The sequence below is a fragment of the Lynx canadensis genome, chromosome E1 (genome assembly GCF_007474595.2).
Source record: "Lynx canadensis isolate LIC74 chromosome E1, mLynCan4.pri.v2, whole genome shotgun sequence".
Taxonomy (NCBI): domain Eukaryota; kingdom Metazoa; phylum Chordata; class Mammalia; order Carnivora; family Felidae; genus Lynx; species Lynx canadensis.
Window position 1 is genome coordinate 12,752,283 of NC_044316.2, and position 16,054 is coordinate 12,768,336.

Genomic DNA, 16,054 nt, shown 5'->3' on the forward strand with positions numbered 1-16,054 from the left:
TAGCCACTAGCCTTGTTTGGCTGTTTAAATGTAAATGAATGAAAATTAAGTGAAATTTAAAATTCACCTACTCAGCCACACTAGCCACATTCCCAATGCTCAATAGTTACATGTGGTTAGTGGCTACTGTATGGGACAGTGCAGCTAGAGGACGCTTCCATCATCACAGAAAGTTCCACTAGACAGTACCCTTCTAAATAGAGAGTCTCCTGCCACCAATTTAATGCCCCCGCCCAGAACTAACATGCATCCTTCTTTTTGTAACTTGCACAAGGGCCAGAAAGTGCAGTCATACTAGTGCCCGCAAGGTGGGGACAATCAGAAGCATTTGGAGAACAAACGGCCACCAAAGAGTGGATCCTGAGTCGGATGTTGGGTCAGAGAGCAGAAGGGGAGAACTTGACAGATGACTGAGGCAGGCAGAGGGCAGCTTGGGGGGAATTCGAGCTGGTACGTGTGCCCCGGGACAATGCTTCCCAACCCCAGGCCTTGACCCTGCCCAGAAAAAATGCCCTAAGGAGTATGGTAGCCTAAGGGCTACATGCCTGACAGAGGGAGGGGTTAGGGAGACAGCAGGAGGGATTCGGGTGAGACTTATGGATAAACTCCCATTGGTCAGGAACCCTGAACATCCCCACAGAGGCGGGGGGTTCAGGAGTCTCCTGAGTAGAGCACAGCTGAAGCAGGCCGAGGTGTGCCATGAGGTTGGAAATATTCTGTGCCAAGGCTGGGGCATGGCAGACATGACCTCTAAAGGACCCCGCTGGATTGGAGAACTGGCCCAGAAAACTAGGCCTGGCCCTCCCCCTGCCTTTCCTGTTCACTTCAGCTAAATAGATCAGAAGGAAAAAGTCTGTTTGATTTTAATCTCAACGCAGGACACTGGAGATTACATTTTCCACGGAAAATGTCAGCCGTTGCCTAAAATAGGACCAGAAAATATTTTTAGGTTATGTGTTTCCCTCCTGGATTTCTGCATCCCAGTGGGCTGCTTGATACTCTCCATGGTTCAGCTGCCGGATGCCCAGATCCTCCGAACAGGTGGTCTGGGGAGAGGCCTCCCACAGGGAGAATGGTTGCGGGTATTCGAGCTCAAAACAGGTGGACAGATACAAGGACCTGTGCCAAGAAGGAAGAAGAGGAAGGGAGAGCCAGCCTAGGTTAGAGCCTCAGAGTCCGCGTTGTTGACAAGCTCCCAGGTGATGCCAGCGCTGCTAGCCCAGAGACAGGCCAATGAGTAGCAGGGCTCAGGGAGGCTCAGTCTGGGAGGAGCCTCAGGCCTCAACAGAGCCTGACTTCAGCCCTTGGAGGGAGAAGCCCATTGGACTCCACCCTTTGAGTCCCAGCTCCTGTCCCTTCCCCTAGACTTACCTACTTGCTCTGTGACCTTGTTCAAGCCACTTTTCCACTCTGGATCTCAGTTCTTGTACCTGCGGAACAGGGTGAGCATTCCTGCCCTGTCTCCCTTTAGACTGTTGGGAAGATTCAAAGACTCCAGGTACTGAGGCAGCCGGCTCGCTTGGAATAAAAGGTCCTTCAGGAAATGGAGGAGATAAAAATAGAGCTTGTAAAGTGACAGCAGGTCCTGGTGGTGTTTGGGAACATCATACCTCAAACTGTTCTACGGGTCACAGACCAGGCGTGTGGGATGGATCTTCATGGAGTTTGCCCAGAGTGGAGGGTTTGGGGGTGGGGGGTTGGGGGACAAGGTGAGACTCAGCCTCTAGGAACTTAACCATGGCAGGGTGCCTGGGGTGCTGGCTGCTGAGTTGTGTCCAAGGGAACCCCCAGGTATGGGGGACTCAGCAGGCTGGCTGTGCTATAGACCTTGTCCAAGTATTCCCGGGGGAGCAGGTAAGTCAGAAGTAGCCTGAGCTAAAATCAAGTAAAATTTTAAATTTTACTTAATTTTCATTTGAGGGAGGGGCTACCTTGCCATGGCCATAGAGGACATTGAACAGGATTGGGCAGCCGTCTGAGAAAGAGCAGTGCAGGGGAGCTATCAACTCACTGGTGACCTTTGGGGTCCCTTCTCTTCAACAGTTTGCTCAGTTTCTCTGTGCAGTGGAGGAGGGTCTAGAAGGACCCATGTCCTAAGGTGAGCCATGCCATACCAGATCTTCCTCAACCAGAGTGGGGTGAAGCGAGGGGAGCAATGGAAGCCTCTGTGCTCAGACCATCCATTCTGTGACCTCAGAGAGCTGTGGGGACATCTCTCGACCATCATGGTGGTCTGGGTAGGCATAGTGGGGAGGGACTGCTGAGACTCCTCCACGGCCCCACTGCATAACCCGATTATCTCTTGTCTCCTCATGCTCCTGTGACTGCCTGGATCCCACAGAGCTCCCAACTGAAGAAGGTAAGGCTTGGGCCAGGGTGGGCTGCAAGGCCACCAGGCAACATTCTTGGGCCATTCATTGTCAGGTTGTAGCCTTCCCTCTCCCCAACAGAGTGAGGCTTTGCCAAGCACCGCCCCCTGTATCACCCACCAGTATCACCCACCTGTGCCTGTAGGGCCTCAGGCTCTCAGTCTTTAAATAGTATGGAGGGAGTGGGCCAGGTGGTCTCTGAGGTGGTGCCAGCTCTGAATGGGGGCAAGTCACTTGGTAAGGAATCCAGGCTTCACCTAGTACTCCGGTTCTCAGGGAAGTCCCTGTGGGAGCTGGTGCTGGAGCAGTTTGAAGACCTCCTGGTGCGCATCCTGCTGTTGGCTGCCCTGGTCTCCTTCGTAAGTAAGGCCCCCATCCCACAGCATCAGTCTTCCCGGAAGGGAAGGCCAGGTTGGGGCAGTGCTCAGAGGCCCAGGCTCTGAATCACAGGTCTGTCCTCTTAGCCATGGGCATCCCTGGACCCCTACACACCTCTTGCCTTGCTCAGACTTCAGCTTCCCTCAAAGCCTGCCTCCCCAGTGGTATTCCCTAGTTGTGACAATCAAATGTCTCTCGGGGTACCTAGGTGGCTCAGTTGGTTAAGTGTCTGACTCTTGGTTTCAGCTCAAGTCATGATGTCACAGGTTCATGGGATCAAGCCCCGCAATGGGCTCTGTGCTGACAGGACAGAGCCTGCTTGGGATTCTTTCTCTCTCTCTCTGCCCTCCCCCCTCATGCGCATGCATGAGCGCACACATGTGCTGTCTCTCAAAATAAATAAATAAAACATTAAAAAAAAAAGTCTCCCTATGTTGCCAAATTATCCCTGGTGGTGGAGAGCCCTTTCCATGGTTCCCAATGCCCCACAGAAGAATTTGGACCTTAACCTCTTACAGCTTCTCTGTGGCTGCTTCTCCCTTTACTCTTCCGCTATTTTCACTGCCTGAAACCCTCCTGGACCTGTAGGATCAGGGCCCAGGGTGGAGCTGTGGGGGGGGGGGGGTGGGGACGGTGATTGTCACTGATGGCTGAGCAGCAGAAACCCAAGGGTAATGCAGGGAAATGGCCCCCTGGGAGTGGACACAGTTCCTGCTGTTGGCCCTGTGCCCAGCAGGGCCTGGGGAGGAGACCTCATGTAGGTAACATGGAGTGCGGGGCAGCGGGGGCCCAGCTGTATCTGGCCTTCCTGGCAACTGTCCTTGTAGAAACTGAGGACTCTGGGGCGCCTGGGTGGCGCAGTCGGTTAAGCCTCCGACTTCAGCCAGGTCACGATCTCGCAGTCCGTGAGTTCGAGCCCCGCGTCGGGCTCTGGGCTGATGGCTCAGAGCCTGGAGCCTGTTTCTGATTCTGTGTCTCCCTCTCTCTCTGCCCCTCCCCCGTTCATGCTCTGTCTCTCTCTGTCCCAAAATAAATAAACGTTGAAAAAAAAAATTTTTTAAAAAGAAACTGAGGACTCCTCCAGAGAAAAAAAACCCTATCTATGCAGGTGCCTACAACAGCTTAGCCAAAAGGGCGCTGATACTCCTCTACAGTACAGATGGACACACTGAGACCCGTGGAGGGGAGTAACAAGTACCCACTTGGGCCAAGAGGGGGAATGGGACTTTAACCAGGTCTTTTGCCTCCAGGCCTGGACTCTGACTGAAATTATGCTTCTCTGGCCAGTGGACTTCAGGCATTAGTCCGCAATGGGATCAGCTGGGTTTGTTCAAACATAGACTGTTGGGGCCTCACCCCAGGCTTTCTGACTCAGGAGAACTGAGATGGACCCTGAGAATTGCATTTCTAACAAGTTCCCAGATGCTGCTGCTGCCGCCAGTCTGGCATCACACTTGGAGAACCACAGCTGGGCACGCTGGCAGCTGTATAACCGCCCCTTGTCCTGAAAGTCGGCTGGGTGGGATGTGGGCCATGACAGTCACTAACTGCAAGAGCTGAGTGTTCTAAGCCAGAGCCTCAGAGCAGCCCTCTCCAAGCCCAGGGCGCCCTGGGGGGATCTCTCCCAAAGCAGGAGAGCAGACAGGAGATCTGGGGTGTGAAGGAAACGGTGAGCAGACCCCGGCGCACAGCGTAGCCCCAGTTCACCAACTCTCACTCCATAGGTCCTGGCCTGGTTTGAGGAGGGCGAAGAGACCACAACAGCCTTCGTGGAACCTCTGGTCATCATGCTGATCCTCGTGGCCAATGCCATCGTGGGCGTATGGCAGGTGGGAGGTCGAGGTGGGCTGGACCCTGGGGTGTCCCAGCTGCTGGATGTGACCGCCACTTGGTGTTAGAGTGCTGCTGCAGGTCCTTCTGCTTCTAGCTGTATCCCAGGCCCCAAGGGTGTCATTACAAGGGGTCAGCCAGCTAGGGGCAGTGGGGACAGACCACCTACCTGCCTCGTATTCTGCAGGAACGCAATGCTGAGAGTGCCATTGAGGCCCTGAAAGAGTATGAGCCTGAGATGGGTAAGGTGATCCGCTCGGACCGCAAGGGGGTGCAGAGGGTCCGCGCCCGGGACATCGTCCCTGGAGACATCGTGGAAGTAGCAGGTACACTGGGGGCCTCTTTTCATTATGTGATGCTGGTGAGCCCATCCCTCCCTTTGTCCCCATCTTTCTGGCTGTATACACAGAGCGGGGTGGCTGCTGGATCCCTCCAAAGCTTTTTGGCCAAAACCCCGTTGGACAGATATGGAGACTGTAGGCCAGGGAGCAGCACCTATCTCAGGGATCACAGCTCAGGCCCTTGCCTCTCAGCCCCAGCCTTGGTTCCTGGCAGCTCTCCTGGCTTTGCTAGGGGGTGGTGCCTAAAGCCACACTCAGCCAACTCTCTCCCCACAGTGGGAGACAAAGTGCCCGCTGACCTCCGCCTCCTCGAGATCAAGTCCACCACTCTGAGAGTGGACCAGTCCATCCTGACAGGTGAGGCCTGGAGGCTGGGGCTGAGCAGGGGCTAGGTCAGGGGGTGGGGGTGTCTTCACATAAGGCTTCTCATTTCTGATTCCACAACCAGGTGAATCCGTGTCTGTGACCAAACACACAGATGCTATCCTGGATCCCAGAGCTGTGAACCAGGACAAGAAGAACATGCTATTCTCTGTAAGTCCCTGGGATGGCTGGATACTACTAATAAAAACAGTAACATTTAGATGAATCAGTTAAAGCCCTACAAAAAGAACTTCATCGATTATTGACAATATGTACAAATTTAGGGTATTAGTGATAGCTTGTGTTTACTGAAGGCTGTGTGCCTGGCACTATTCTAAGCCCTTTACGTGTATTTATTCCTCACACTGCTTTTGAAATGAGTACTCTTATTCTTCACATTTTCCAGCAAGGAAACAGGCATAGAGAGGGTAAGTAAATTGCCCAAGGTCACACAGCCAGTGAATGGCAGAGCTGGGATGTGAACTCAGACGCTCGGAGTCCAGAGCTTTTCCTCTTACCTGCTAGGCTTTACCCTGCCTTAATCTATAGAGGGACAGAGCTAGCCTATAATTTCCCAGTGGAGACGCCTCTAGAGAGAAGATGGTTGCCAAAGTGGTGGAGTATGGCAGAAACAGTTCATATCTCAGATGGGAAAACTGACCCCCTAAGGCAAGATGCCAGGGCCCGGTGGTTCTTTTCAGGGAGAGTGGTGGGTTCAGCCATGGTGGGAATGATATGGCCCTGTGGCCTCAGAGGTACTTAACCAGCGAAGGTTACAGGCCGCCCAGAAACAGCCAGAAGCTGAACACAGAAGCCAAGATAGGTCAGGCCATTTGGCCATGTCCCAGGGCACCAAGTTATAGGGCTAGAAGACTTCCCCAGAAGTGAACAGAAATGGAGAACACAACATTTGCTCCAAGTTCTTTGTAAGAACTGCCTGCCTAGATGCATGGAAGCCTTGGACAAGCTGCTTTGAGGTGGGGAGGGACTTTACAAGGCATGCTCCAGCATCAGCAGCTGTCACTAAGCAGCCTTCTGAGGTGCACGCTCTGGCTAACTGCAGGTCATTTCCTTAGCTGAGGGGCCTGCAAACTGTGTGGGCAGGGGGATGGGAGAGTAGAAGCTGCAATGCTCAGGACAAGAGAAAAGAAACTGAGGTTGCTACTGGCACCTACCTTTTCTCCAGCCTCAGCCCAGGACACCTGTCTGAAGGTGTTATTAGCCTCTTCAGAGAAGCTCCTTTGTGGGACCATTTTATCAAAGAGGACACAGAGGCTCAAGGCTAGCTAGCCTTTACATCAGGACTTAAGGATTTTACCAGGGCCCTGGGAGTGGATGTAAGCTTGTTTTCTGGATTCTTCCGTAAATATTACAGATTATTTACCTAGGATCACAGTCAGCTTTGGCACTCCTACATGGCCACATTGGCTTTTTATGAATCACATTTTGGGGGATTGGTGTTGTGCTTTGCTGGTTGATCCTATCGTCAATATTGGCCTGGTGCTTCCCCATGCTAGTCACTGGGGACGTGGTGCTGAACCAAGCCCTTGCCTTCATAGAGCTGACACTGTCATCAAGATGACAGCGATAGCTTGGTCCTACATAGCTGCATAATTCTGAGAGCACTAAGTGACACGGAGACAAAAAGCCTAGTAGGGGGATAAGCACCTTATGCCAGCCCGAAGGAGTCAGGGGTCCTCAGCCCTAACCAGGGTGCTAAGCAGCCCTTCTCACCTCTCCCTTGGCCAGGGTACCAACATCGCATCGGGCAAGGCACTGGGGGTGGCAGTGGCCACAGGCCTGCACACAGAGCTGGGTAAGATCCGGAGTCAGATGGCGGCAGTGGAGCCAGAGCGGACACCGCTGCAGCACAAGCTGGATGAGTTCGGGCGGCAGCTGTCCCGTGCCATCTCTATGATCTGTGTGGCCGTGTGGGTCATCAACATCAGCCACTTCGCTGACCCAGCCCATGGTGGCTCCTGGCTTCGTGGTGCCGTCTACTACTTCAAGATTGCCGTGGCTCTGGCTGTGGCTGCCATCCCTGAGGGCCTCCCAGCTGTTATCACTACATGCCTGGCTCTGGGCACACGGCGCATGGCACGCAAGAATGCCATTGTGCGGAGTCTGCCCTCTGTGGAGACGCTGGGCTGCACCTCGGTCATCTGCTCCGACAAGACAGGCACACTCACCACCAATCAGATGTCTGTCTGCCGGGTGAGTGGCTGCGGCCAGCTTGGGGCCCCACCGGTGTTGCCGTGTGGCGTTCAGCTGGCCGAATTCCCTCTTTGGGCTGCCCCTTGACTGCTCTTTGGCAGCAGATGGAGGAGAGAGCCTGTGGGCTGCCCCATGGTGGGGAGCAGATCCAGGTTTTCCCGGGGCAGAGCAGCTAAGTCTGGCTGGACCCGTGTCACTAGAGCCCACATGTCACTGTGGCAGGTCATTGCCTATGAAGCTCAGTTTCTTCACCTGCAGTTTGGGTTTGCAAGCTTTGGTAGACAACCATAAAGGACACGGGAGGGGGGCAAGTGCAGCCTTGGTATCTGAGCCAGGTTCTGTCCTGCTCCACTGTGACTCTGCAGTCAACGCCTGTCACCAGATATGTCAGCTCCAGTGACCTGGGAAGGGCCAGGGCAGGAATTATTCATTTCCTGGCACTCAGTCCCAGATCCTGGGCCTGCTGCCTGCATGCTCCAGGGATTCTGGCTGAGACTCCAGCAGGCCCATGGGGCAGAGGGGTGGGTGGGGTAATGGTGCAGGTTGTGGGCTTCCCACCCCTCTCAGATTCTCCCATCCCCCTTCTCTCACCTCTGCTCCATAATCTGCCCACTGGGAAACTCAGGCTCTGTATCTGAGAACTTGAAGCCCATCAGAGGTTGTCACAGGGGAAGGGGCACCAGCAGCTTTATATCCTGAGGCCCCTGACCTTTAAAATCTCTAGTACTTCATTTGAACAGAGCGTTCCTTAACTGAAATAAAGATTTGAAAAACACACTATGGGGAAGTTGTAGAGGCCGTACATGCTGGACAGGGGGCTGAGAAACGACTTCTCAAGAGTTATGCTGGCTGGAGGGCTGCCCCCTAGGAGCAGGGAGGAGAGCTCAAAGGAAGGGGCATTTAGTGAGCACCTCCTGGGTGCTGAGCTGGCCATTGGCTTGGGAATGTAAGGCAAAGCAGTTTCCAGAAAGCAAGAGCTCTCCCTGGTAGAGCTGGCTGGCAGACAAGAAAATGGGCTGCCCTGGGAGGGGTGAACCCCCTGTCCCTGAAGTGCACAGGTAGGGGCTGGGTGACCCGGCAGGCCTAAGAGCACACTCTCTGGGAACACCTTTGGGCAGGAGGGTCTCTGCCTCAGAGCAGGCTGTGGGTTTCCTCCCTTGGAGGCCAGGAACTCCTCCTTTCAAAGGGAAGCGAGGGGCAGCTCTAGTGTGACCCCACTCTCTTCTCATGTTACCGGTGGAGAAACTAATGCTCAGGTTCTCAGCCAGGAATCGCATAACAAAATGGGCAAGGACCCAGGCTTTCTGCCGCTCCTTCCAGAACATTGAAGAACCAGCCATAAACCCGTCAGGGGTCCAGAGCAGAGGCCCTGCCTCAGGCTGAACCCTACCCTTAACACTGTATCTCTCAGACCTTGGCAAGAGGGAAGGCCAGTGGCTTTTCTGGGGGCCCAGAGAACCCCACCCTGGTATCAGGCTTTATTCAGACCGGTTGCCCAAGGAGGAGAGAGGTGAGGGCTTGCCTGAGCATGCTTCTACGCTCCCCAGATGTTCGTGGTAGCCGAAGCTGAAGCAAGCTCCTGCCGTTTGCACGAGTTCACCATCTCCGGCACCACTTACGCCCCGGAGGGCGAAGTGTGAGTGCTGGGCGAGGGAGAGCGGGTGGGCGTGGTTTCCTGGTGAGCTGGGCTTCGCCGGACAGACGGCTCCGAGAGTCGTCAGTGGGCGAGGCTTCCTGGGGGCGGGATCAAGAAGCTGTGCGCCTCCCAGGGGCCGGGCCAAATGCCCCGGTACTGAGACCCAGCCCCACAGGAGGCAGGCGGAGCAGCTCGTGCGCTGTGGGCAGTTCGATGGGTTGGTGGAGCTGGCGACAATCTGTGCCCTGTGCAACGACTCAGCGCTGGACTACAATGAGGTGGGCCCCAGCTCCCTTTCGTGACCTCCCTAGTATCCAGGTGCCCAGGACAGACGCTTCTCTGAGTCTCAGAACTCCCAGGATTGGTAGTCCCTTACCCTTTGGAGTACCACACCCCAGGGGCACTGCCACCCCTGCACAATCCCCCACTGCCATTCCTTCCTCAGACTGGCTTTAGAACCAGTGCCCTAAGTGCCTTAGGGCTCTTGGACTGTGGGGGACTGTAATGTAAGGGACTGTAGTGCCAGGGTGCCTAGAGGAAGAAATTAGGGGAGCAGGGCTAGGGAGGGTGTTTAAAGTAGAAGGCACAGCCCGAAAAAGGCCCATAGGTCATAACAGCCTGATGTGATGTAGGCATTGAATGCCCTTGACTGCAGCTGGAGCAGTAGAATGGAACATGCAGGAAGACCCTCTACCTGAGGGAAGGACTTGACCACACACAAGTCAGGTCCCATAACAAGCTGAGGACAATAGTGAGCCACCAAAGGGTTTTGAGCAGGAGAGTGATAATGGTCAGATCTGCATTTACGAAAGATCAGACTTCTATGTGAAGGATGGAACAGATAGGGCAAGACTGGATTCAGGAAGTCCTGTGTGGTCCTCTGGGTCAGAGAGTTGCTGGCTGGGGCTTCAGGGAAAGGGGAGAAGGCATAGGTTGGAGAGAGAATTAGGAACAAAACTCCTGGGACTTGGTGACTGGTTAGGTGAAAGAGTTGGAGGATAGCTCCTGGTTGGTGTCCGGGCTGGGACTGTCACTGGAATGGCAAATACAGGGGGAAGGGGAGGTGGCCTGAGGGTCAGTAAGGAACCAAGTCCAACAGGCAGCTTGGAGTTCAGGGGAAAGGTCACTGCCAGGCTGGGCACTGGAAGTCAAGCACATGTGGGGAGGAGGGCGTAGGAGGCCTCAGGGAGAGAAGATGGGAGGGGAGAAGCAGGGACCGGACAGCAGGGTTTAGAAAGAGGAATCTGGGGAAGGAGGCTGGGAAGGAGCATGCGGAGCATGAGGTAGACGGCCGGGAGAACACATGTTCACGGATGTCAGGGAAGGGTCAGAAGGGAAGGGAAGTCATCAGTGTCGGATGCTACCCAGACTCATGTCAGCTGGGCTGGGAAGGGTCCAGAGGCCTGATGCAAAGGAGGTTTAAGGTAACTGGCCAAGAGAGCTCTAGGGGTCAGGGAGTGAGTGGGAGGTGAGGCTTGGGGGTCCACTGGAGGCTTTCCTGCTCTTCACGCCCTGTACTCTGGGCCCCACCAGGCTAAGGGCGTATATGAGAAGGTGGGAGAGGCCACGGAGACAGCCCTGACTTGCCTGGTGGAGAAAATGAACGTGTTTGACACCAACCTCCAGGCCCTGTCCCGAGTGGAACGAGCCAGTGCCTGCAATGCGGTGAGTAGAGTGAGAGCTCTGGCCACAGGCCTCATACCGGGGGCTTCTGGGCATCTAGAGAAGGGAGAGAGGAAGGCGAAATCTTGGGAGGCTTCTGGGAGGAGGAGGGACTTCAGACGCTAGTAAGACTTGGCTAGGAAGAAAAGACAGGAAAAGACTGAGTGTGGGCGAGGATTCAGAGTGGGGAAGTACACAGCATGGTCAGAAGTGGCAACCTTTTGGCATTTCTCAGGCTGGAGAGGGAGATGGGGGCTTCCAATGCCAGGCTCAGAGGAGGATAGGCACCATCCCACAGGGAGCAGGAGGCTCTTCGTAGGATCGGGCAGCTGGAAAGAAAGCAGTGAGACTTGCTGGCTCTGCCTCTCACATCCTGACCCTCCTGGGCCCCGTAGGTCATCAAGCAGCTGATGCGGAAGGAGTTTACTTTGGAGTTCTCCCGGGACCGGAAGTCCATGTCAGTGTACTGCACGCCCACTCGCCCTGGCCTGGCAGCCCAGGGCAGCAAGATGTTTGTGAAGGTGGGGCCTGCCTAACTGGCCTAGGGCCGCTGCCCATGTGGAGTCCCTGGGAGATCCGATCTCCAGTGTTCTAAAGAGCCAGTGACTGCAGCTGTGGGAGACCAAGGGAGCTGTGAGGCCCACGGTCAAAGCAGCGGATCCAGAACGAGGGTGGTCAGCCTGCCATGGGGCACTGGGAGCAGGATCTGGTCTTGGTGGAGATAAAGCCGGGGCTAGGCACCAAGGCCTGCCCCTCACCATGGTCCCAGCCCTGGGCTGAGAGGCACTGCCTCACCACATGACCTTGGGGTCACCTTTGCTCTTCCATGGGCCTCAGTCTCCCCATCCAAATGGCAGGATCAAGCTGGAAGGTCTCGGAAGCCTTTCACCTCTGATGAGGGGCATTGAGGTAGTTGGTGCCCATCTTTGGTGCTTCATGTTTTGGCAACTGAGTCCTAGAGAGGGAAGTCTCCCATCCAGACTTCTGCCCATAGCACTGTTACTGTCACTGCTTTTCAACCTGAAGTAGGAATCACAGCCCTAACTTCATGCTGAAGTGGAAGTTTTAACTTCTTTTGAAATGAAAAGTCTTCTGTATTGGGATCTCAGGCTACTTTGAAAACTTAGCCACTTTGAAAACTCTCCTCTCTTTTGGGGAGAAGGCATGACGAAGGGCTCAGAAGCTATTCCCAGGCCCGGGGTGAGACCCAAGGTGAGACCCCAAGGCTACTGAGGAGACTGTCACTCCATCACATTTTCCCAGGGCCACACCCACCACCCCTCAGCATGGCTGTGTCTCTGGTCCCCAGGCAGGGCTCAGCCTGCTTCCCGTTGCTGAACCCCCCTACAGAATTGGGATTCTGGTAGCACCAGGTTGGCAGGGAAACAGGGCATGTAGGAGGACTGCCAACCCTATTCCCACCCCCTGCCCCAGGTGCTGTAGCAGACCTTCTCAGCTCTGGATTGGTGGGGGGAGGGGGCCTCCCCACGGGCAGCTACTACCCCCCATTCCTTTTGGGTTTTTCCCAGTGGGGCCCCCTTGGTTTCCACTCTGAGCTTCCAGAGAATGGATTCTGGTCCATGCCTTGCTGTGTGTCCCCTTGGATGCCCTTTTCCCATTTCTGGGCCTCAACTTCCTCTGTTGGGCAAGAGGGAAAGGAGGGGTCCTAACTGACAGAGTTACCTCTCCCCTCCCCCGTGACGCAGGGGGCTCCTGAGAGTGTGATCGAGCGCTGCAGCTCAGTCCGAGTGGGAAGCCGCACAGTACCCCTGAACGCCACCTCCAGGGAGCAGATCCTCGCCAAGATCCGGGATTGGGGCTCCGGCTCAGACACACTGCGTTGCCTGGCACTGGCCACTCGGGATGCACCCCCAAGGAAGGAGGACATGCAGCTGGATGACTGCGGCAAATTTGCGCAGTACGAGGTGCGTGCCAGGGCAGGGCCCAGGGCTGGGAGCCACGTGTCTCCCTGCCAGGGCCGGGCAGGTAGCAGCTTGAGCGTGGGCCCAGGCCCCACTTGCATCTGCGCCCTCCCTACAGATGGACCTGACTTTTGTGGGCTGCGTGGGCATGCTGGACCCTCCAAGGCCCGAGGTGGCTGCTTGCATCGCACGCTGCCACCAGGCCGGCATCCGTGTGGTCATGATCACAGGGGACAACAAAGGCACAGCCGTGGCCATCTGCCGCCGGCTTGGCATCTTCAAGGACACAGAGGATGTGGTGGGCAAGGCCTACACGGGTCGCGAATTCGATGACCTCAGCCCTGAGCAGCAACGCCAGGCCTGCCGCACAGCGTGCTGCTTCGCCCGTGTGGAACCTGCACACAAGTCCCGAATTGTAGAGAACCTACAGTCCTTCAATGAGATCACCGCCATGGTGAGGCCACAAGATGGGAGCCTAGTGGAGGTGGTGAGGAGTTGGGAAGGGGAGGAGGGTCACTGACCGTAGAGCTTGGAAAGAGCAACCCGTACAACATCTGCCCCTGCTTCATTCTTATTTTTTCGGCATTTTATTACAAAAAGTCTCAAGCACAAAAAGAAATTAAAATAGTTTTTTAGTAAACATCTATAATATCCACGATCTACATTCTACAAGTAACGTTCTGTTATATTTGCTTTGCACATACCTATCCATCTATCCATCCTTAATCCAGCTTTTCTTAAGTAAATTTCAGAGTAAATTGCAGGCATCAGTACACTTCACCCTCACATAATTTAGAATGCATACTCTATCTAGAGAGCAGCATTTCTTTGTGGTTCTATTTTTTTTCCTTTTTGAGGTAAAACTAACATGCAATGAAATGCACAAGTCTTAAGCATAGCATTCATTTGACATGTTTTGATAAATGCAGACACACCTTTGGGTGTCATCCAAACTCTTACCAAGATAAGGAATATTACCATGGAGACATGAAGTTCCCTCATGCACCTTCCCCATCAGGACCCTCTCCCACAACAGGCCATTTTTCCACCATAGATTGTCTGTCCTAGATTTTCACATGAATGGAATCATATAGTATGTATTCTTGTGTGTGGCTTCTTGTTTTGAAATTTATCCATGTGGCTTTGGGTATCAGTAGATGATTGCTTTTTGTTTTTTTTTAAGCATTGAGTAGCGTTCCACTGTGAGTCAGTTTACTTATCTATTCACCTTTCAATGGACATTTTGTTTGGGCCCAGTTTTTGTTTTGTCTCATTCTTGATTACTAACCTATTCATCAACACTCAGCTGACTCTTGAACCCAGTCTCACCCCTGACCTGGCCTCTGTTGACCTCCAGCCCCCAGTTCTTTACTTTAATGCTGACCTGTGATCCAGTCTTGACCTTGATACTGAGCTGGGCACCAATCTTGACTTGACCATAATTATAATCTGGTTCTTGACTTTATTTTGACCTTCATATTGACTTGGTCCCTGACCTTGAACTTGACCATCTTAATCTGATTTTTACTTTGGGTCAGCCCTAAATGGGCTGCAGTCTTGACCTGCACCCTCACCTGATCCTTGACATTGACCTTGACCTCCAACCCAATACTTTTTGTAGACCTCAACTTTATGTGGCCTCTAATCTTCACCTTGACTGCAATTCCAACCTTGTCTGTGACATCACTCCTGATGTGGGCCATAACCTTGATTTGACCTTTGACTTTGACTTGACCTTTGCCTTAGTCTAGTTTTTAATTTTGAGTCTGAGTCCAGTGTTGACCCTGACCTTCACCTTGGCTCCAGCCTTTACCTTAACTATAACACCCACCTGATCCTTTGCCTGGGCCACAACCTTGACCTCATCCCTGACTTAACCTTAACTTTGCCCTTAACCTCAGCTTTGTATTTTATACCACATCCAACCTGAATTTCATCTCTATCCTCATCAGTGACCCACTGTCATCCCCAACTCCACCCTCACCATCTTCTCTGACCTTAGAATTGACCTTCTCTTCAAATTTGTCCTTGTCTGCAATGCTTGGCTTCCCCCTCAGCCTCATACCCCAGCCCAATCTCTGAGCTCATTCTCAACCTCACCATTTGTTTTGTTCAGCTGTCTGCTTCCTTGGAGACATCCCCTGAGCTTAGGGATAGGCTTAGTTGAGAGGAGTCAAGGAGGTAGAAGAGAAGTTTCTCAGGCATGGTCCTACCTACCTTGGCCCCTAGACTGGAGACGGGGTGAATGATGCCCCGGCTCTGAAGAAAGCAGAGATTGGCATTGCCATGGGCTCCGGCACAGCTGTGGCCAAGTCGGCAGCTGAGATGGTGCTGTCAGATGACAACTTTGCCTCAATTGTGGCTGCAGTGGAGGAGGGCCGGGCCATCTACAACAACATGAAGCAATTCATCCGCTACCTCATCTCCTCCAATGTCGGCGAGGTTGTCTGGTAAGGCCCTGCATTTCCTGTTCCCAGCCCTCTGGACCAGCTCTAGGTCACTAAGGGAAATGCCTGTTCCTCAGATGGGGCTGTAGGGATAGAGGAACACATGCCCTGCCCTGGAGGCGGCGTTCTAGGACCTCATCTCAAGGAGGGCAGGGCCTTGTCATTCTTCCAGAGGCCTTGGTGCATCCCGGCCCCCAAGGAGATACCTAAAAAGTCCCTGTCATCCCTCTAGCCATAATCCCCACATTCACAGTTGCCAAGATGGGAGAACTAGCGCTGCTCTGGGGCAGTAACGTGTTCACGTGTGTGTGTGAGTGTGTGCACACAGGTGTGTGCAAACATGGCGTGTGTACCCGAATGAAAGGTGTGGGTAGCCATGTGCATGTGTGCTCTTGTGCATCTTGAGGCAGAAGCAGAAGCACGGAGGATTTGTGCCAGCATCTAATTTGTACACATTTAGGTTCACGTGTGAGAGATGCCTGTGGGGGATGGTGAGCACATGTTTGCTTGGACACATGTGACTTCCGTCACCTCTGCTTGTCCGGGCAAGCATGTAGGTGTTTGCTTGTGTTTGTGCGATTGTATGGCCTGTGCTGTTTTTACTTCTGTCTGTGAACAAATTGTATGTGCTCAGGCATGCATTGTCCACATGTGTACATGCCCTAGAGAGGAGTTCTGGCCTAAACAGGAGAGGCCTAAAGAGCAGAATCATCCAGCCTCCAGAGCTGAGATTAGGAGGCACGAGTGGTCCAGTGTGAAGCAGAGCCATGTATATGCAAGTCTCACTTGTGCACACACATAAGAACTAGAAAAGTGAGGTGGGGCTCCTGTGAAGACAGTAGGTGAGCTTCCCAGTCTAGTCTGAGTGTGAGGAGGAGCTGGGCTCTCCAGT

At 53.8% G+C, this 16,054-nt stretch overlaps 1 protein-coding gene across 4 annotated transcripts in view; it reads left to right on the forward strand.

The window, feature by feature from the left end:
• The window catches only part of ATP2A3 (ATPase sarcoplasmic/endoplasmic reticulum Ca2+ transporting 3), a 34,614-nt gene that overhangs the window by 7,979 nt on the left and 10,581 nt on the right, over positions 1–16,054 (forward strand). For 3 of the 4 annotated variants that reach the window (XM_030296785.1, XM_030296781.1, XM_030296782.1), the window contains exons 2-15: positions 2,342–2,359; positions 2,646–2,728; positions 4,472–4,576; positions 4,765–4,903; positions 5,195–5,275; positions 5,367–5,452; positions 7,031–7,495; positions 9,043–9,131; positions 9,307–9,409; positions 10,665–10,796; positions 11,189–11,314; positions 12,500–12,718; positions 12,804–13,169; positions 14,945–15,165. In XM_030296785.1, the coding sequence (XP_030152645.1) occupies positions 2,342–2,359; positions 2,646–2,728; positions 4,472–4,576; positions 4,765–4,903; positions 5,195–5,275; positions 5,367–5,452; positions 7,031–7,495; positions 9,043–9,131; positions 9,307–9,409; positions 10,665–10,796; positions 11,189–11,314; positions 12,500–12,718; positions 12,804–13,169; positions 14,945–15,165 (2,233 nt within the window). The remainder of the gene's footprint in view (positions 1–2,341; positions 2,360–2,645; positions 2,729–4,471; positions 4,577–4,764; positions 4,904–5,194; positions 5,276–5,366; positions 5,453–7,030; positions 7,496–9,042; positions 9,132–9,306; positions 9,410–10,664; positions 10,797–11,188; positions 11,315–12,499; positions 12,719–12,803; positions 13,170–14,944; positions 15,166–16,054) is intronic. The other variant, XM_030296784.1, reaches the window with a different exon arrangement.